General features: G+C 41.9%; 2 protein-coding genes across 3 annotated transcripts in view; one reads left to right on the top strand and one right to left on the bottom strand.

The window, feature by feature from the left end:
* tpx2 (TPX2 microtubule nucleation factor) overlaps positions 1–6,237 on the top strand; it is a 7,772-nt gene extending 1,535 nt beyond the window's left edge. Inside the window, exons 2-15 of one of the 2 annotated variants that reach the window (XM_014024770.1) lie at positions 519–627; positions 710–769; positions 841–927; positions 1,003–1,112; positions 1,185–1,333; positions 1,418–1,586; positions 1,822–1,960; positions 2,031–2,253; positions 3,201–3,296; positions 3,379–3,549; positions 3,622–3,768; positions 3,845–3,956; positions 5,605–5,771; positions 5,950–6,237. In XM_014024770.1, coding sequence (XP_013880224.1) covers positions 519–627; positions 710–769; positions 841–927; positions 1,003–1,112; positions 1,185–1,333; positions 1,418–1,586; positions 1,822–1,960; positions 2,031–2,253; positions 3,201–3,296; positions 3,379–3,549; positions 3,622–3,768; positions 3,845–3,956; positions 5,605–5,771; positions 5,950–6,060 — 1,850 coding nt within the window. In that variant the 3' untranslated portion in view covers positions 6,061–6,237. Of the gene's footprint in view, positions 1–518; positions 628–709; positions 770–840; positions 928–1,002; positions 1,113–1,184; positions 1,334–1,417; positions 1,587–1,821; positions 1,961–2,030; positions 2,254–3,200; positions 3,297–3,378; positions 3,550–3,621; positions 3,769–3,844; positions 3,957–5,586; positions 5,772–5,949 lie in introns of both variants that reach the window. The other variant, XM_014024769.1, reaches the window with a different exon arrangement.
* A 1,655-nt stretch (positions 6,238–7,892) lies between these two features.
* Positions 7,893–19,968, bottom strand: part of plod1a (procollagen-lysine, 2-oxoglutarate 5-dioxygenase 1a) — a 15,159-nt gene continuing 3,083 nt past the window's right edge. Inside the window, exons 4-19 of the mRNA XM_014024758.1 lie at positions 18,954–19,117; positions 18,351–18,463; positions 17,467–17,530; positions 16,103–16,200; positions 15,782–15,883; positions 15,552–15,683; positions 13,668–13,789; positions 13,418–13,522; positions 13,218–13,343; positions 12,583–12,724; positions 12,380–12,493; positions 11,443–11,508; positions 11,253–11,357; positions 10,290–10,436; positions 9,537–9,662; positions 7,893–8,843 (exon numbers count right to left, since the gene is read on the bottom strand). Coding sequence (XP_013880212.1) covers positions 8,688–8,843; positions 9,537–9,662; positions 10,290–10,436; positions 11,253–11,357; positions 11,443–11,508; positions 12,380–12,493; positions 12,583–12,724; positions 13,218–13,343; positions 13,418–13,522; positions 13,668–13,789; positions 15,552–15,683; positions 15,782–15,883; positions 16,103–16,200; positions 17,467–17,530; positions 18,351–18,463; positions 18,954–19,117 — 1,882 coding nt within the window. The 3' untranslated portion in view covers positions 7,893–8,687. The remainder of the gene's footprint in view (positions 8,844–9,536; positions 9,663–10,289; positions 10,437–11,252; positions 11,358–11,442; positions 11,509–12,379; positions 12,494–12,582; positions 12,725–13,217; positions 13,344–13,417; positions 13,523–13,667; positions 13,790–15,551; positions 15,684–15,781; positions 15,884–16,102; positions 16,201–17,466; positions 17,531–18,350; positions 18,464–18,953; positions 19,118–19,968) is intronic.

The following is a 19,968-nucleotide window of genomic DNA, read 5'->3' as shown; positions in this document are numbered from 1 at the left end:
GTGTACATATGTGTTAAATATTTCTTGAATAAAACTATAGAACTGCAAAAGTACACAATAAAAATATTTATCAGTAAATGATATATCTGACAACAGATAAAATCGATTTAAAAAAAGGTTAAACATGAACATTGAAGCTGTTTTGTGAGCATACAGGTTTTACAAATAAAATTAATTTTGGTTAAATATGTGTAATATTTTATAAGCCTTTTAACTCTTGTAAATATGTTGTAACAATCTATGTAGTTTAAGTATTTGTATGTTTATAAAGTGTTTGTTTGCACCGCACTACGTTACGCTCATTGATTTCAGTGGTTAGCGTTAGCATTAGCTCAGTGCATAAAAATCCCCCTTGCGAAGTCACGCCCAGGTCACATGATGCCCAATCCAGTGATGTCGATATCACTGACGGCAACATTCCCATAGTTCTCGTTGTGTGGGAGCTTTGCTGTCAGATTAAACCCAGATTAACCCTTTAAACATTTGTAATCCAACCTCGCTGGCCTGATGTGTTTCAGATCAGAATGCTCTACAGTCCACTCCTTCCAACTTGGTCAAGTCATGGTCCAACGAAGCTCAGAGAGGAGCCAAGAGGACCACTAGTGAGAATGCTGCTCAACCACAAAGGTACCAACCCCAGTTTTTATTTCAAAATAAAAGCTCAGATCAAAATCTGAACTGTGTGACTCAGATTAAGTTTTAATTCCAGGGTTTCCAAACGAAAAGTGGGCAGCGGTTCGGGTGCACCCCCGACAAAACGACTAAAAGAGTGAGTGGTCCACGCTGCAAGCTTCAAACACAAACCAGAACCAGGATCACGTCTGACTCTTCTGTTTGTAGGATTCCAGTTCCTCTGAAGCCTCAGGCCGGGGTCCGCAGGAGCAGGCGCCTCCAGTCCACACAAAACCCCAGCAGCAAACCTGCAGAGTGAGTTTCTGACGGTTTGGGTCTGACAGCACAGTTCAGATTCAGTTCTGACCCACGTGTAAACTCTGTGGACAGGCCCGTGTCCTCGGAGCAGCTGGAGCTGGAGCGGATCAGGAACCTGCAGGAGGAGGTGGCCCTGCACCGCAGACAGAACGAGGCCAGCTTCAGAGCCGCTCTGGCCGGCAGTAAGTCCAGATCAGACCTGAGCCCGGCACGCAGACCAGCAGAACTGTGAGAAATGTTTACGTCTCTTTCAGATCCGCCTCCAAAGAAGCTGGCTCTGTCCACCACCGTGCCCGAAGAGTTCCACTTCAGCACCGACACCAGGGTCAGAGCCTCCACCCCGTCCACCTCCTCACAGAGAGAGGTGGACTTTGTGAGCCAGCTGAGGAAACCCTCAACCCCGGTAAGAAGTCCTGACACGGTCCAGGTCGACCCAGGACCTGAGGACTCTGGGGGTCTGGTTTTATAAACCTGTTTGTTTTTCAAGGTGAAGGCTCGTAAAGGAGCCACAATCCCCAAACCCTTCAACCTGTCAGTGGGTCACAGGAAGGGGGAGGAGCCTGGGGACTACGTCCCCATGGCCCAGCAGATCCAGCAGTTCCAGAAGAAGACCCCGGCCCGGTACCACCTGCACAGCCGCAGAACCCATGACAGAGGTGGGTCTGACCAGTCAGCTGCTTCCTTTAGGTGTCTCCTGTCCTCTGTCTGCAGGGCTCATGACTCTGTTCTGGTCCATGTATGTTGTCTCAGGTTCCACAGTTAGGATTTATTTATTAAAACACTTTTTATTTAATTTAATTTTAAAAGTATTAAACCCCGCCCTGCAGCCAGTCTGAATCTTCCTGCAGTGAAAAACGAGCTGATCTCACTGACCTCAGTGTTTAACGTCAGGCCCGTCTCCGGTCAGAGGCCAGCAGCTGAAGCTGACTCAGCCCAGGACTCCTCAGCTGATGACGCGTAAGAGGGGCCGACCGGCCATGGTGAAGAGCAGCGCGGAGCTGGAGGAGGAGGAGCTGCAGCAGCTGCAGAAGTGAGGAGCTGATCTGAGTCTGGCCCAGTCTCCTCTGGGCCAGTCGTTGGTCTAACGCCGCTCTCTGCAGGTCTAAGRTCAAAGCTCTGGAGCTGAACAGGAAGATCCTGGAGAGCGCCGAGGAGCTGAAGAAGCCGGCGGTGAAGGAGCCCACCGTGCCCGAGGAGTTCCAGCTGGAGATAGAGAAACGGCTGCAGGAGAGGCAGACCACCAGGAAGAGCCAGGAGGACCAGGAGAAGCCCCACACCTTCAGAGCTAAACCTTTACCTAAGAAGGTCCTGGAGGGTGTCGTGGTGAGGGTCCCTGACACAAACACTGGAACTAAAAGCTTTAAACGTGGTGGAGTTTAATCTGTGGGATCGACCTTGTGCCAACAGGAACTGAATCTGAATGTTCATAATTAAAAACTGAACGCATTGATTTGAAAATAAATTAGACTAAACTGAAACTGAATTTAAAGTTTTGTATCTGAATAAATTTGTTTTGAAACTGTATTTTGGTTTATTAAAATTCAATTTGACTACTTTCACTTTCAGTTCCATAATTCAGATTTTTGTCACATCCTGGTCCTTAATTATTTTTATTTATTTACTGTTATTTTACCAGGCAAGTCCCACTGAGATCTGAGATCTCTTTGAAGGGCGGCCTGGGCCACATTTATGTTTCACTTTGGTGAAGTTTCCCTTCTGGATGTAACAGAGTTGATGCAATCCACTGTAAAAGTGACAAAAATACACAAAGTTATTTTATTGCAGTGATTAATTTGACCTATATGTAGAAAATGTTACATTTACATCACATCATGGATCAGTCAGCAGCAGCATCTGATCAATATGTGATCCATGATGTAAATGTAACATTTTCTACATATAGGTCAAATTAATAAAATAACTTTGTCTGTTTTTGTCACTTTTACAGTGGATTGCATCAACTCTGTTACATCCAGAAGGGAAACTTCACCAAAGTGAAACATAAATCTGTGGATCTGTGTTTGATTACTCTGCCTGGCTTTCTCAAGGACCAGGAAGTGTGACATTAAAATTTGAATTTTAGAACTGAAACTTAAAGTAGTCAAACTGACTTTTTTAATAACTTTAAATTCAGTTTCAATTTAGTGAAATTTATTTTCAAATCAGTGCATTTAATTTCATATTTTGCACATTCGGATTCAGTCTGAATAATTCAGATTCAGTTCCTGCTGGCACAAGATTTATTCCATATTAATCCTCTCATGTTTCAGGGATTACCAGAGAAGAAGGTTCCTCTTCCAACAGTACCAGAGTCTCCGGCGTTTGCTCTGAAGAACAGAGTCCGGCTGGAGAGGAAGTCTGAAGAGGTTCAGTTTGGTCCTGGTCTGCTTCATGTTTACGTCTGGCCTCTGGCTGCTTGAATCTAAATTAAATGTATTTTGTGTCCAGGTCAAACCGCCCTCTCCRGTTAAGGCCCAGCCCGTTCCTCACTTCGGCATTCCCTTCCAGCCCCGCCTCCAGGACCACCAGGTGGAGGTGTGTCCCTTCAGCTTTGAGCAGAGGGACAAGGAGCGCCAGGCCCTGAAGGAGAAGAAGCTGGAGGAGCAGAGGAACGAGGRGGTGCGGCTCCACTCGTCCAGAACCAGAACCGGTCCGTCTGGGTCCAGCTGGTCTGACTCTGTGTGTCTGCAGGTGCCACAGTTCAAGGCCCAGCTGCTGCCGGACTTCAGCACGGTGGTCCTGCCCGAGAAGAAGAAGCTGGAGCCCACCAAGCCAGAGCCGTTCAAGCTGCTGATCGACGAGCGAGGAGCCGTGAAGACCACCCGCTGGGAGGAGACGGTACCAGAACCCTGGTCCAGATGGGCTCTGAGTGTTGGGTCTGTGTCCTGACTCTGTCCTCTCCTGTCCCCTGCAGGTCAAGAAGGAGCAGAAGCTCCAGGAGGAGGCGGCCACCTTCAAGGCTCGGCCCAACGTGGTCACACACAAAGAGCCCTTCAGACCCCAGAAGGAGAGCCGACCCGCCGTGGGTAAGACCAGCTGCTCGGGTCGACCCGGCAGAACTTTTTAAACTTAACATCTTCAGACCTGAGAGGTTTTCTTGATGTTTTCATCATAACACCAGGCTGAGGTGTAACTGAGTGTGTGTCAGCTGTTATAAACTATTTAAATCATCCTGGTGTSAAAATAAAACAGACGTTTCATCAGAAGTGTTTAAACAGCTGCTGTGCTTCTAGACTTATTTTTCCCACCCTCACCTGAATGTTTGCATTAGACAGTGTTTATAATCCTTCATATTGAAATGAGGATTAATTATTAAGGTTTCTGGCTTTAAAAGCTACAGTTTGATACCTGGATCATTCTGACATCAGCTTATCCACAGATATGACTTAATTTATCTCGTTAGTTATGATAACATATTACTGTTTGGTCTGAATCTTTATTGAGTCATTTCTTAATGTTAATATAAAGAGGAAACCTAATGGGATTTGTATATTAGGATTTCCCAGTTGTAAAAAAAAAAAACATTTCTAGCTCACAGGGAAAAATTCAAGTTTATTTTCTTCAAAATTTTTATTCCCCCACTGCTCAAATGGTTAAATGTTTTTTCGGATTATATTTTAAACAGTTCATTCACATGATACATTGATAAAGCATTTATTCACTATATTTTGACAAAATGCAAATTTTGCACTTGTTTAAATCAAAACCCTATATCTGCCTGTTTCTCCACTTTTAAACTTAATCCTCATTTCGATATGATGGGTCACATATAATTCATTTAAAACCATAATGAATCGGACTAAAAACTCTTGGAAACCATAAATCCACCTGTGAACATCACCTGTGCAAAGATTCATGCTGCTAAAGTTAACTGGAGCAAAGTTACAGAGGTTTTAGTAAAGAAATAATTTTACATTTTGTCATTCTGCACAGGACAGACCATGATGGTACGATTTATAACTGTTAAATCTGAAGTTTTTAATTGCAAAAGTTATTTTTTTCTCACCTGCCTTTAAAAGACTTGTTATTTAATGTTTGTTCTTTTGAAAAATTATCCAAACATTTATTTGTCACCATATATATTATATTAAAATAATGAGAAATTATATCTGATTCAGTTGGATCATATTTACTCAAATGAAAGAAACTTTCAACACACTTTACAACACACTGAGGTATCTGCTTTGACTTGCTTTTAAAAAAAAAAAGTTTAACTTTTCCTCTTACCGATTTAGTTTAAATGTATTTACAGATTTACAATGATGTCATTTTGTAGTTTGTTTACTTTCTGTTTGAACTGTTTGGATGTAAAAACAGTTTTCTTGAGCTTTTAGTGTTTCTATTGATACCACACATGTCCAGGTTCATCTCACGGATCTGAGTTAACAAAAATAGAAAACAGAAAAAGCTGTTTTGGACCCGGTACTGAGGACCATGGGGCTCAAGTAAACCCAGCTGAGACCAGAACCAGGGTTCTGTGGTTTTTGTGGCCCCGGTTTGGATCAGTTGGGTTTAAAGACGGTGTTTTGTGTGAACCTGTTGTGGTGGTGTCCTGAGGAGGCGCGAGGCTCCGCCCCCCTCAGGGAGCCGCAGCGCCTCCTCGTCTCTCATCATGTCCTTGTCTTCGTCTCTGTCCTCCTGGGCTTCCCTGAGAAGACTGTCCTCCCTCCACAGTGGTGGAGCCCTTCCAGCTGGCCACGGAGCGCCGCGCCAAGGAGTGGCAGGAGTTCGAGCAGCTGAAGGCCGAGAAGGAGGTCCTGAGGGTCCGCATGGAGGAGCAGCAGAGACGGGAGGAGGAGCTGAGGGAGAGGGAGGAGATCGCCAGGCTGCGGCAGGAACAGGTGACCCAACACAGACCTGCAGACCCGGTCCTGCTGGGCTTTGGTTTCCAGGACTGAAGCTCCGCCCACAATTCGTTTTAACTGTTTATCCTGATAGATTTTTGCCCTGAAGTAACAACAAACTGGTGAAGGTTTAGTTCTGGTTCCTGAGTCTGACAGGTTTTGTCCTGGTCTGCAGGTCCACAAGGCTCGGCCCATCAGACAGTACAAAGCTGTGGAGCTGAAGAAGAGTGAACTTCCTCTGACTGTTCCACAGACGCCCAAGTTCTCCGACAGATTCCGCTTCTGAACAGCTTCCAGCTGCTGCACATGTTCTGTTCATTCCTCTTTTCTTAACTGTTGTATGATTTTTATCTAAGATTTTATCTTTCTTTTTATATTCTCACCTGTTTTTATCTAACCTTTTTTATCTCTTTATTGTGTAATAAAGTTCCTCCGTTGAACCTTCAGAGTCTGGAAGTTTGCAGACATGAGTTCAGTGTTTCAGTTTTTCTGTTCAGGGTTTGTAYTTTCAGTGTGTAAAATATTAAACTCAGGGTTCTTACAGCTCTGAATCAGTTTGAGCTGTTTCAACAGGAAACTTAAAATATTTAAAGTCACCTGATTGTTTATGTAAACATTAAAACCAGCAGATGGCAACATTTCAGATTAAAAGAATTTAATCTGATAATATTTTCCAACCAGGTCTGTCTCAGAGATAAAACTTCTGTTTAGTTTCTATCTAAACCATAATTAATTCACTGTCAGGAGCTGCTTTTTTWAATTCTTTTTAACCAATGAGTCAGAATTAAAACAAGATGACAGTAATGACCCTTTTACTTATGGGTTTGTAAACTTTAAAATAAGTAAAGTACAGATAACCAAAGTTTCTATTTGAGTACAAAGTATTTACTTGACTTCATTGCCAGCAGGCCCACAACCTGATCAGAACCAGAACCTGACTTCTCTCTGAGCTTATGAACCTTTAAAACCTGCAGGAATCAATTTAAAGAACAAGGATGGTTAAGTCGGCACTTTTTCTCACCGTGGTATTTTACAGAGAAATAAAGTGACGGGCTCCAAACAAAACTCCACATGATACAAACTCAATCAGGAAGTTTAGCACTTCTCTGTATCAATCCTTGACAAAACATCTGTTGGAAAGTCTGCTCATCTCCCTTTTAAATGGAGCCACATTTGTAAGGATCATGCATGAGGATGTGGGGTGGTTCCCCCAGGTGCTGCCGATCAGTGGAGTCAGACTGGGAACAAGAGCGAAGGTTTCTCAGCAAACATCTCATGTTGATTTTAAAATCCTCAGGATAAAAATCACCAACWCTTAAAGATCAAAATATCTTTTTTGTTCTGTTTATTTTACTGTTTAATCTTCCAATAACCTTTATCTTCACACAGTAAATTAACGATTGAAGTCATTTACCAACATCTTTACATACAGGTTTGTAAAAATTCACAGCGTATTTATTATGGCTCCACCCACTTGTGTGCACAATACCTGAATGAAATGATAGATTAATTTATAACCAGGCAGAGTGACTCCATTAGGGTGGCATTCAGTCTGATTAGATTTGGGTATCAAAGGGTCAAAGGTCATTTATGATTTTTATTTTTTTTCAACGGTACAAATAAAATACCTGGTTAAAATAGGAAACATTATTTTGTATGATAAAATCTAAGACAAGTTCATTTACATGGTAAATTATATGAATTTTCCACTCTTGATACATGTTAAAGAACCAGAGGTTAGACAGTATTGTGTGATAACTTAGATTTGTGTTGTTCTGTTGTGTAACAGCAGCCTTAGATTGATCAAAGTTAAAATTAAACTGTTAAAACCTAATTTGTTCCACTCAGTGTGACATGTTTTTGTTTCATGTGTAAAACGATGAATCAACAGGTCACAAACTTCCCCTGCTGTGTCTCCGTTGACAAAACCTCCAGTGGTTTGTGCACACATGCTAACGCTAACATCTGCTCAAAGCTGTGCTTCAAAGGCAAACGTCCTCGAGCTCCACCCTGCTCACAGAAGTCCTGGTGTAAAAAACACTGAAGTGTAGAAACCCTGAACACATACAAGAGAAGAAACCATTCAGCTGTTTTAACTGTGAAAACCAAAAAGCAGTATTAAAGTCAGAGTCTGGATTTTATTCAACATAGAAAACAAACAAATAAATAAAAACAGTTTCAGTCCAACGTGTTTGAATCCTGGTGTCACTAAAAGCTGCTGACGGTGAAGTTTAACACAATAAAACAGTTTTGTTTTTGTTTTTTTTACAATCAAATCTAAAAGAAAACCAAACGCTAAGATCTGATCCAAAAGCTCCGGGTCGAACAGAAACAACAGAGCGTCAGCAGAGTGAGGAGAAAAAACTGTTCAACAGAAACAAAAAACAGGAGTCGTTCTGAGACTCTGGAGCGTCTCAAATACTTCAGAAACAAAACTAATCTCTCAGCAGAATGTCCAAATCACAGAGGACTACATTTCCCATGATGCACCTGCTCAGAGGAAACCATTTGTTACCTGAAAGGTTGGAGTGATTCAAGAAGCAGATTTATACATTATGATAATCAGGTAATTTAAAACAGGTCTAATTAAACCATGAATCATTTTTTAACAATAAAAAACTGCATTTAATKTTTCTGCATCTTAAAATTCATGAACTGTCTGAAGCTGACTTCCTTTAAAAGGAAATCTGGAGAAACAAAAACAAAAWTCTTCATTTCCTCGTTGGTTACTTTGGACAAAGTTAAATAAAACTAGGTTTAAAGCCGGTCATGATAAAGTCCCCATGACTCAGCAAAACAAAACAAAGTTCATGAAGAGCCAGTGTGACGCTTCCACCGCTCAGCCCACAGAAGCGTTCCCCTCTTTGGATCAGAACCAAGTCGATGTTCCGAGGACAGTGTTTTGGTCCGAGCTCACGGGTCCACGAAGGACACTGCGATGTAGCGGACGCCGTCGGTGGTGGGCAGGCCTTCGTGGTAGTGGGTGAGGCGGCCCGGGTGCATGAGGGCCCAGCCGCGCCGGGGGGCCTGGATGGAGCAGTCGTAGCGCAGGAACCGGCAGCCACCACCCTGCGGGGACAGAACCAAGACCCGGACCTCAGAAGAACTGAATGACGTCATACTGGATCATCTAACGTAACAGACTCAAAAGAGTTAAACTGAGTCCAAATCTGCTCAGGAGTTCAGATTATCGTGTTAATAAATCAAAATATTTTTGTAAAAAAATAATAAAATGAGTTCTAGTTTGTTCCGAGCAGAACTGGAAGTGATCCGGTCTGGGATTATCGTGGATCTCTGGGGTTTTCAACACAAAAACTATGAAATTACAGGTCAGACAGGTTTTTTATTTGTTGCTGTTTTTTATCTTCTGGAGTTTCAGGTAAACAGAGCTGGGTGTAGAAAGAACAGAACCGGGCCGAGTATTACACCCTGTGGGACTCCAAACAATAGAACTGATCTAATCACTCCTTTAACAAAACCCCAGGTGGTTACTAGTGTCCTCATACTAATATCTGTATCAAAATTGGCCCAAATACCAGCCTCAAATATTCATACCCACAAAAAATACTTTGGACACATACACATTTACGCTTAATGATGTCATTTCCTGTTCCAAGCAAGCAACAAAATGTCCAYAGTTTGGAAATATTTTAAGAAAAATTCAAGCTGTTAAGAAGACAGCAGATTGTTTATTGCGTTTGTGAGTACTAACTCACCAACTACACAGTACCACACACAGTGAAATACTTGTATGTGACTGACCTGGTAATCGATGCCGACCTGGTTGAGAGCGATGTTGATGGTGAAGGTGGAGGCGTCGTGGTGCGGCCTCAACGCCGGCTGCTCGTCAGGTTTGTACCGAACCACGAAGGCCAGATCAAAATGAGCCTGAAACCCAGGACCAAACCGGATCAGGACTTCTGCACGGCTCAGAACCCTCCCAGCAGCAGGTATGTTGGGATGTCCTACCTGAGTGTGACACTTCCTACCTGAGGGTGTGACTTCCTACCTGAGTGTATTACGTCCTACCTGAGGGTGTGACATCCTACCTGAGCATGTTACGTCCTACCTGAGTGTTACGTCCTACCTGAGTGTGACGTCCTACCTGAGTGTGACACTTCCTACCTGAGTGTGACACTTCCTACCTGAGTGTGACACTTCCTACCTGAGTGTGACACTTCCTACCTGAGGGTGTGACTTCCCACCTGAGAGTGTTACGTCCTACCTGAGTGTGTTACGTCCTACCTGAGTGTGTTACGTCCTACCTGAGCGTGTTACGTCCTACCTGAGCGTGTTACGTCCTACCTGAGCGTGTTACGTCCTACCTGAGTGTGTTACGTCCTACCTGAGTGTGTTACGTCCTACCTGATAGTGTTACGTCCTACCCGAGTGTGTGACTTCCTACCTGAGTGTGACATCCTACCTGAGTGTGACATCCTACCTGAGTGTGACGTCCTACCTGAGTGTGACTTCCTACCTGAGTGTGACTGCCTACCCGAGTGTGTGACATCCTACCTGAGTGTGGTAACCAGGAAACATCTTCTCTGTGATCGGGGCCACGTACTCCACCAGGAATTTGCGCCATTCTTTTTCAAAGTTGACTTGATTCATGTGGATGTCGATGGTGGGAACGTTCTCATAGCCGCCCTGGATACGAGTGTCCTGAGGAATGAGTAAACAATAAACAACCATGAAAACAACAATGAGTAAACAATAAACAACAATGTGTAAACCATACACAAGAAGCAAACAATGTGCGAACAATAAGCAACTATGAGTAAACAATATACAATGATGTTTAAACAATAAACAATAAGTAAACAAAAAACAACAATGAGTAAACAATAAACAATGAGTGAACAATAAACAACAATGTGTAGACAATATACAACGAGTAAACAAACAGTTGTCAACACTGCCTTTTCTGCTAAAATATAGTGCAAAATCTGAGAGCTTAATGACGGCTAAAAGGAGTAATGCCATTTGAAAACTAAAGTAGCAAAAGGCTAGCTAAAAGCTAAGTTAGCAGCTAGCTAAGAGATAAAGCAGCAAGATGCTAGCTGATAGCTAAAAGAAGCAAAATATTAAATATAAATGGCAAAATACTGGCTAAAGACTAAATCAGAAAAAGGCTAGCTCCAAGTAGCAAAAGGCTAGCAAAGAATGAAAAGAAGCAGAAGACATGCTTAGTACTAAAAGTGCAAAAGGCTAACTAGAAGCTAAAAGAAGCAAAATAGCAAATGAAAATGGCAAAAATAATGGCTACAGGCTAAAGCAAAAAAAAGGTTAGCTCAAAGTAGCAAAAGGCTAACTAAAGTTTGTAAATGGCAGCTAACAGCAGAAAATAGTTAACTAACAGTTAAAAGTAGCATAAGAAGACAAACAGCGACGTCAGCTGAAACTGATTTTAAAATATTTGAAAGAACTGGAGAGTTTTGGATCTAAATTCCTAAAACTGAAAGCTGTAGAACATCTTACCTTGTTTCCACCTCCTGACCACTGCCCAAAGTGCTCCATTTCCTCTATCAGGTGTTTACAGGCAACATCTGTGAAAACTGGGAACCAGTAAACATCTGGACAGGGCTGCGGGTCGGGAGAGAACACAACCACYAAGTAAAGTAAACGTCTGTTGAAAGAACACGAACATCTTGCTTGTGACTCGACTCACGTTCTCGATCAGTTTGTCCTTCATGATGCGGCTGTAGTTCATGTGAATGTAGCGCTCCTCCCAGTCCTGAGACCAAACAGGAAACAACCCAACTCAATCTGAGCTCAGAATTTAAATCAAGTTAAAACTAAAAGCCAGTAAAATAAAAGCTAAAATTATCCAAACATAAGCTAAAGCAGAATGGTTAAAACAGCTGAAAATTTGTTAAAAACATAAAATAAAACGTGCAGAAGAAGCTATAAACAGGAACACAACTTTAACACGGGAATAAGACTGCAAAGCCACCAGCTTTAAGAGGTCAGGGAGTGAGACATATGTGTGGTTACCAGTGGTAAACAAAGTGTTAGCTTCACCACTGATCAGCTTAACAAGAATCTTAGCTCAGCTAATGCTAAATTGCTAAACAGAGAGAAAAATTAGAGGAAGCTAACGCTAATTCTACTGGTTTAATTTGAAGGTGGGCGGGATCATCTGTGGAAAATCAGCCAATCCACAAGTAGCTCTGTCTAACTTGTGGTACTTACAACTTTCAGAATAAAAGCATTTCTTTGATAAAAAGTATCGTTAGTCAAACAATAAATAGCAAATATTTTGTATGTTGTCATTTTTTGTTATTTAAATTTTATTTTATTTATTTTTGAGGCTCTTAGTTTGAAGTTTAACTGCTAACGATGCTACATGCTAACACGGGCTGCCAGACACATCCAGCACTGCTTGTAAGAGCGAATAGTTTTAATAGAATTTGGGATAAACAGCATAAAACTCAAGTTTTACACTTTTAGACATTTAGCGGAAAATAAATGGTCCACTAAAGGTTTCCAAGGTTAGCCAAAAAAGCTAATCCGCTAAATGAGAAGCTAGTTCCGCTATTAGCAAATGAGCAGATCTGTTCCATGGTGACCCTGATGAGCCAGGACGGTCAGAGTTTTAAACTCACGGTGGGGTTTTCAAAGATCTGCCACAGGTCGTTGTGCAGATGTTTGGTCTGGTAGTTCTCTGTGGACAGGATGCGACCGAAGGTGTGCACGTTGGTCACGTACATAAAGATCCCCTGTGAGGAACAGGTCAGACGTTAAAGAGGACGGCTCGTAAGGCCTCAGAGTCTGAGCTGAAACCTTTCCTCCTCCTCCTGTTTCGGACCTTGGTGCGAACGTTGTGGCAGAAAGCCATGTCGGGGTCCGTGGTCTGCGAGGTGAACAGGTCGTAGTCTTTCAGCTCTGAGCGCAGGAGGTCGGCCTTCACCAGGTAAACGCCGGAGACATACGGGACATTCCACACACCCCTGCAACACAACACTCTGAGTCAAGAGGAAGGTCCAACACCAGGAACAGAAACCAGGAGTCCAGCAGCCAGTCTCAGATGGTGCCAGACCCAGGCTTCTCTTGGAGCCGGACAAAGTTATTCTGACAGAAAAAAGATGCTATTCCTGCAGGAACTGCCTTTTCTGACTATGGCTTCAGCTTATTTTACATAAGAAGAGTGAACAATAACATAAATATAAAAAACATTTTAGTGACAGGCTGCTAACCAACAACTAGCATGGATGCTAAGAACAGTGAAAACGCCATACAAAAGCTAACAAGATTAGCATTGCAGAACTTCCTTTACAGGCAGATATTCTTCAGGGTTCAGTGAAGAAAAAATGAAAAATACATGAAAAGACGCAGCCAGTGGCGGGCACTAGCCAAAGAGTAAGCTTCGTTATTAGCTGTTAGCAGATTAGCAGAACTGTGCCCACCATTGCACACAGCTTTACTGCTACATGTTTCACTCACACTCTCCGTCCTTGGACGATGTCCACGTAGTCCTCAGACCTGGCGTAGTACCCGTCGGCGCTGAGGGCGCCCCAGAAGTTGCTCCACAGTCGTCCGGGTCGGGTTAGCATCGGCGCCACCACGGGCCTGAGGACAGAAACATATGGTGAGGTTTGATGAGAGCGTCACAAACGTTTTGGTTTGAAGAAACAAAGACCTACAGGTTTTGTTTGATGAGAATTTTGAGGGTGTCCTCGTTCTTTAGGACCACCTCGACGTCCAAGTTGAAGAAATAGTCGCAGTCTTTGTCTTCCCGGCACAGATGGCTGAGTTAAAACAGAGGTAGTTACAATCAAACTCATGTTCCAACACTCTGTGAGTCTTCTGCTACATTAAACGAAGCAGGACGGTCAGAGGAAGCCTCTTGTTGTTGTTTATTTCTTCATGTAGGAGAGAAAACATGAAACTCACAAAGCAAGGTCACGCGAGGCCGTGGAGTCCGTCTCCTCCTCCGGGCTGATGGTTTTAACGTCCTGATAAAGACCGCCGTGCTCCTGCAGGAAGGAGCTGACCTGCTGCTCATGATGAGGTTCCTGCAGCAGAACAACAAAAAACTTTTTATAAGTTTAAAAATAAACTTTACTGCCAAAAACTACAATTTATTTTTACTTCTAGATCTGTCACAGCAAAAGTATATAAACAACTGGAATTTATTTATGTAAACATATCAATAGTACTACTATTAGTAAAGTAATAGTACAACTCATAGAAATAGTAGTACAAGTAATAGTACAGTAATAGTATTAAGAGTACAAGTACCACTACTGCCGTTAACTTATATTGCTAATATTACAAGTTCTCCTTGTTCTAGTACAATAATGCYATTAGCAGTAGTACTAGTTCTATATCTGTACTTCAACACTTGAATTACTAGAACTATTAGTAATGGTGCTAAAAGTCATTGTAGTATTATAAGTAGTAGTACTCATTATCGTACTAGTAGTGGTAAAATAAGTGTTGCAAACTAGTAAAATTAGTACTGTCTTTATTTCTACTAGTAGTAGGAACAGTAGAACTGTTAGTACTCATACTATACAAGTTCTACTTCTATAGCATGATAGCTATACCATTACTAGTACTTCTAGTTCAATTACTATATAAGTAATAATAGTACCAGTAGTACTATCAGTATCCTAGCACTATGGATACTAGGACCATTTGTACTATATTAGTASTAATAGGACTCATAATTGTAGAACTATTATCATGCTACTACTACAAGTAATATAACAGTAATTATATTAGTAGTACTATTACTAATCCAATATTGGTAATGAATTAGCAGAAGTTGAGTAGATGTTGGATGGTAGTTGGGTAGTAGTTGAGTGGTAGTTGGGTAGTAGATGAGTTGTAGTTGGGGGTAGTTGTGTAGTAGTTGGGTAGTAGGGTACTAGTAGTAGTAGTTGGGTAGTAGAAGGTTAGTAGTTGAGTGGTAGTTGTGTAGTAGATGGGTAGTAGTTGGGTGGTAGATGGGTAGTAGTTGGGTGGTAGATGGGTAGTAGATGGGTAGTAGTTGTGGAGTAGATGGGTAGTACAATGGTAGTAGTTGAGTGGTAGTTGGGTACTAGTAGTAGTAGTGGGTAGTAGAAGGGTAGCAGTTGAGTGGTAGCTGGGGTAGTTGGGTAGTAGATGGGTAGTAGTTGGGTAGTAGATGGGGGTAGTTGGGTACTAGTAGTAGTAGTTGGGTAGTAGAAGGGTGGTAGTTGAGTGGTAGTTGGGTAGTAGATGGGTGATGGGTAGTAGTTGGGTGGTAGATGGGTAGTAGTAGAGTGGTAGTTGGGGAGTAGATGGGTAGTAGAAGGGTAGTAGTTGAGTGTTAGCTGGGTAGTAGATGGGTAGTAGTTGAGTGGTAGTTGGGTAGTAGATGGGTAGTAGAAGGGTAGCAGTTGAGTGGTAGTTGGGTAGTAGATGGGTAGTAGATGGGTAGTAGATGGGTAGTAGATGGGGTAGTTGGGTGCTAGTAGTAGTAGTTGGGTAGTAGAAGGGTGGTAGTTGGGTACTAGTAGTAGTAGTTGGGTAGTAGAAGGGTGGTAGTTGGGTACTAGTAGTAGTAGTAGTAGTAGCTGAGTAGTAGAAGGGTAGCAGTTGAGTGGTAGTTGGGGGTAGTTGGGTAGTAGTTGGGGGTAGTTGAGTAGTAGTTGGGTAGTAGTTGGGGGTAGTTGGGTAGTAGTTGGGTAGTAGTTGGGGGTAGTTGGGTAGTAGTTGGGTAGTAGTTGGGGGTAGTTGGGTAGTAGTTGGGTAATAGAAGGGTAGAGCTGGGCACTAGTAGACAGGGTTAAATGGTAGAAAGTTAACCTGGTTGTAAATGAAGAGTCTGAGTCGGTTCTTGGGGTACTGGAGCTTCAGGAGACGCTCAAAGAACACAGAGACAAACGGAGTGGGCTGCTGGATGAAGACCCCGATCATCACCAGTGGGTACTCGGTCTCCTGCAGGAAGTAAAAACAGACAGTATGAGGAGTTTTACTGTGTTTGAGGGAAGAAACCGCTCAGCTGATTGTGTTTTCATCTGCAGACATAAACAGACCTTCAGAGCAGAGAGGGGCCGCAGGTTCTCCTGACAGACCGTGCAGCCGGTCTCAAAGGTCCAGGCGTTGGGGATGTAGTTACCCAGATAGTTAATCTGCAGCTGGAAAACAAACATCAGCTGAAGAACTGAACATTTACAGACTCACTGAGTGAGTTATTCTAAATAAATCATTTTACATGAGAAATAAAATAACTTCTTGTTCTTGAAAGATTCATATCACCTGCTGCCTCACACACCAACACTAAACTAAAACCTTACATCTTAGTACAGATGTGCAGCCAGTGAGATATTTTGCTAACAGACAGGTGATAATCGTACCTTGGTCGGTCCGTTCCCGTGGACAACGACAGGCAGGGTATCGTACTGAACGTTTCTGGCTCGGACTCGTCCATCCTCGAACTTCAGAACCACCTCATCTGGAACAACAAACAGGTTCAGCTTTTATCGGAAAAAAGTTTTCAACTTTTCACATTAAGTAAAAATCACTTTTATTTTAGGGCCCTTAAAAATAAAAATGTCACACAGCAGGTTCATGTTTTATTTCTACTTAAACTTTGGACCACAAAATTTAGCTTTTAACTAGCATTTTTGCTTCCTTTAGCTTTAGCTTAACTTTTATATTTAAGCTAGAGTTCTGATTCTTTGAGCTTTAACAACTCAGTTTTATATTTTCAGCTAATTTCAGCCAACTCATTCAGCTCTGTGCATCACTCTGTCATATTACAGAAAAATATATTTTTGTGTTGCTTAAAACTTTTACACAAAAACAAACTTAAAAGAGCTGAACTCTCACTTTAAACAAAGAGTCAATAAATTGACAAAAACCAGTCGGCACAGTTCTGTCAATCAGCTAATAGCGGAACTAGCTTCTCATTTAGCACATTAGCTTTTTTTCCAACTTCAGAAAGTGTTAATGGACCTATTAGCTTCCACTAAATTAGGTTCTGTTAATTTTAGGTCCATTAAAAAATCTCAARTGTTAAAACGTTTATTTTTATGCTGTTTATCCTGAACTTTAAAATCCAACCCCATTACAAGCAGTGCTAGACGTGTCAGGTAGCGTGTGTTAGCATGTAGCATCTTTAGCAGCTAAACTTCAAACTAAAGGCATCAAAAAGAAATTAAATAAATTAACATACAGAAATTTACCACCCATAACTATGGCAGTGAACATATTTGCTATTTGTTGTTTAACTAACTTCAAACAGTATTTATAAAAATACAAACTCAATCAATTAATGCTTTTATTCTGAAAGGGTTAAACTGAAAGTATCAAGTTAGAGCTATAACTCTAGTTTGGATTGGCCAATTTGACACAGATGATCCCGCCCACCTTCAAATTAAACCAATAAAAAACAAACATCATGTTTGTGTCAGTCCCACCAGGCATCTTAGAGGTTAGCTTCTGCTAATTCTTTATCCATTTAGCACTAGCGGAGCTAAGATTCTTGGTGGTTAGCTTCTGCTAATTTTATTTTATTTTTTACCTATTTCGCATTAGCGGAGCTAAGATTCTTGGTGATTAGCGAACCAAACATTTTGGTTAGCTGTGCCCACCAATGCAGAGAATAAATTTTTTCTTGTTGTTTAAAACCTTTACATAAAAACAAACCTTTAAAATGGCTGAACTGTCACTTTCAACATTCATAAAAATAAATTCACCAAAACGTTCCAGGACTCACCGAGGGCTCCGTGAAGGTTCTGGAACAACCTGCATTTACTGTCCAAGGTGATGTTTATGGATTTCTGAAAGTGAATTTAAAACAAATCTGAGCGGAACAAACACAACGCAAAGTCCAAAATTTACAAAAGTTTCTTTTACCCTTTCATATCTTGACGTGTTTCAAATTAAAAGCCTTACAGAAACAGGTAACGCTCGCTGAGTTGCTGGAAGTTTTTTAAAATAAAACACGTGTTCAGGAAGTGCTGACAGCAGCTGTTTATGGCTTTAAAGGAGCTAATTATGTTTCCATAACAAGCACTGGAACACCTTCATGACTGTTCTGTGGCTTTATTGTCCTTTAAAAATGCTCCTCCCACATATTAAACATCAAAACGTGTGGCTCCATTAGGAAAACTGGGCTCTGGATTTAAATCCAGCAGATTAAATTTCTCCAGACATCAGTGGGTGTTAGTGGAAGTGAGTGGGAAACGTTGGTTCTGTTTGGATCTACAGATCTTCACAGCAGAACCATCATTTAAAGTTTAAGTTGAACTTTATACGACTGAACTGCTGTTTTCATGTCTTTAATGGTTTTTAAACGATAAGCTTAAGTTTAATGAATTTTGGAATTGATGTCACTTGAAATTCTTCACATTGTTTGCAAGCTCCTTACTTCCACAGCTATTTTAGAACAAATTATACATCCTAATGTCTGTATTTTTGTCGTTTTTGCCCCACTGTGTCTCACTGCTGTGGGATTTGTGGTTTCCTCACAAATCCCCCTCGAGTGCAGCGTGCACACACCCAGTCCCAAACTGACTATTAGGTTTCAGCTGACGTTTCTCTTCTGAACAGGGAGCGACAGTCTGTTTTCGACCTCTCGTGTCTCGTTACTGAGCTGACCCTTTGAGCCGGATCGATGTAGATTTTGGTGAAGAAGAGCTGGTCGCTGTCGCCGTCTCCTCCGGTCCAGTTAGAGACCATCTGTTTGACGTTGGGAAGGAAGCCCATGAAGCCTGATGATGGAGGAGAAACAGGAATCAAACTCATTTCAGGAAAACGTTTAATTATTTCAGGTCGCTGTAGCTGATGAGGACTGATGGGTCCAGGTTTTGTGAAGGACCGCTTTAGACCACATCAGCAGCATCATGACTCAACCACCCCTTACAGAGGAAACCAGTCCAGGGTCTTATTCTTTTAGTTAAATTAAAAAAAAAAAAACCAAACCTCATGACCACAGTGAGGGGTGAAAGAGTAAGAAGTAAAAAGAAGTTTAAAAAAATGCTAAAATGTAATTACTCATGTAAAGTACAGATAGCCAAAATTTCTGCTTACATGTCTGCATCTGGGTCCAAACGGTCCCAAACTAACCCTAACCACGGCCATGATGAACAAAGAAATAAAGGACGGATGAAGACTTTTGCACAGTTGCAGTAACTCTGGAGCAAAGCCAACAGGTTTAACTGACAGCAGTAAAACAGGTTTAAAAAGCTCGGTGCGGCCCACCTCCTGAGCCCAGGAAGCGGTTCCCCTCCCTGACGTGGGGGTATTTGTCCTCCAGGTGTCTGTCGGGCCAGATCAGGCTCTCGGAGGAGAACACCACCCGGTGCTGGGCCTGCTGGAACTTCCTCAGCAGCTCTTTGGGACCCGAGGCGAAAACCACGTCGTAGCTGCAGATAAAAAGGGAAACGTTTACGACGTGGTGCTGCGCGGCCCGAGGACAAACAAATGAGCAGCTTCCATCTGCTTCAAGCTCTTAATTTGAAGAGCTAAGCTGCCTGTGGTTCTGTTTATTTGAGTGGAAGTAAAGTTTTCTTTTTGGTTTGTGAGCAGATTTCACTTAAAACAACCACATCTGTGGGTTTCATGTTAGCAGTGACCTCACTGCTGTAACGAGTTAAAAATATACACAAACCCCTCAAGACGCACAGAGGTGGAAATGAACAAAAACTTGAATAAGACTTATGTTTTTATTTGCTTTAAAGGTTAAAAATTAAAACAGCTTTCTGAAAACTGTAGTTAGTTTTACTCTAGTTTGGATTGGCCAGTTTCACACAGATGATCCCGCCCACCTTCAAATTAAAGCTTTATGTCAGTCCCACCAGGATTAGCAGTTAGCATTAGCATCTGCTAATATTTTATCTGTTTAGCATTAGCGGAGCTAAGAATCTTGGTGGCTAGCTTCTGCTAATATTTTATCTGTTTAGCATTAGCGGAGCTAAGACTCTTGGTGGTTAGCTTCTGCTAATTTATCTGTTTAGCATTAGCGGAGCTAAGAATCTTGGTGGTTAGCTTCAGTTAATCTGTTTAGCATTAGCGGATCTACGAATCTTGGTGGTTAGCTTCTGCTAATATTTTATCTGTTTAGCATTAGCGGAGGTAAGAATCTTGGTGGTTAGCTTCTGCTAATATTTTATCTGTTTAGCATTAGCAGAGGTAAGAATCTTGGTGGTTATCTTCTGCTACTTTATCTGTTTAGCATTAGCAGAGCTAAGAATCTTGGTGGTTAGCTTCTGCTAAT

Source organism: Austrofundulus limnaeus, unplaced genomic scaffold, assembly GCF_001266775.1.
Source record: "Austrofundulus limnaeus strain Quisiro unplaced genomic scaffold, Austrofundulus_limnaeus-1.0 Scaffold438, whole genome shotgun sequence".
NCBI lineage: Eukaryota > Metazoa > Chordata > Actinopteri > Cyprinodontiformes > Rivulidae > Austrofundulus > Austrofundulus limnaeus.
This window is presented reverse-complemented; position numbering and strand designations above follow the sequence as displayed.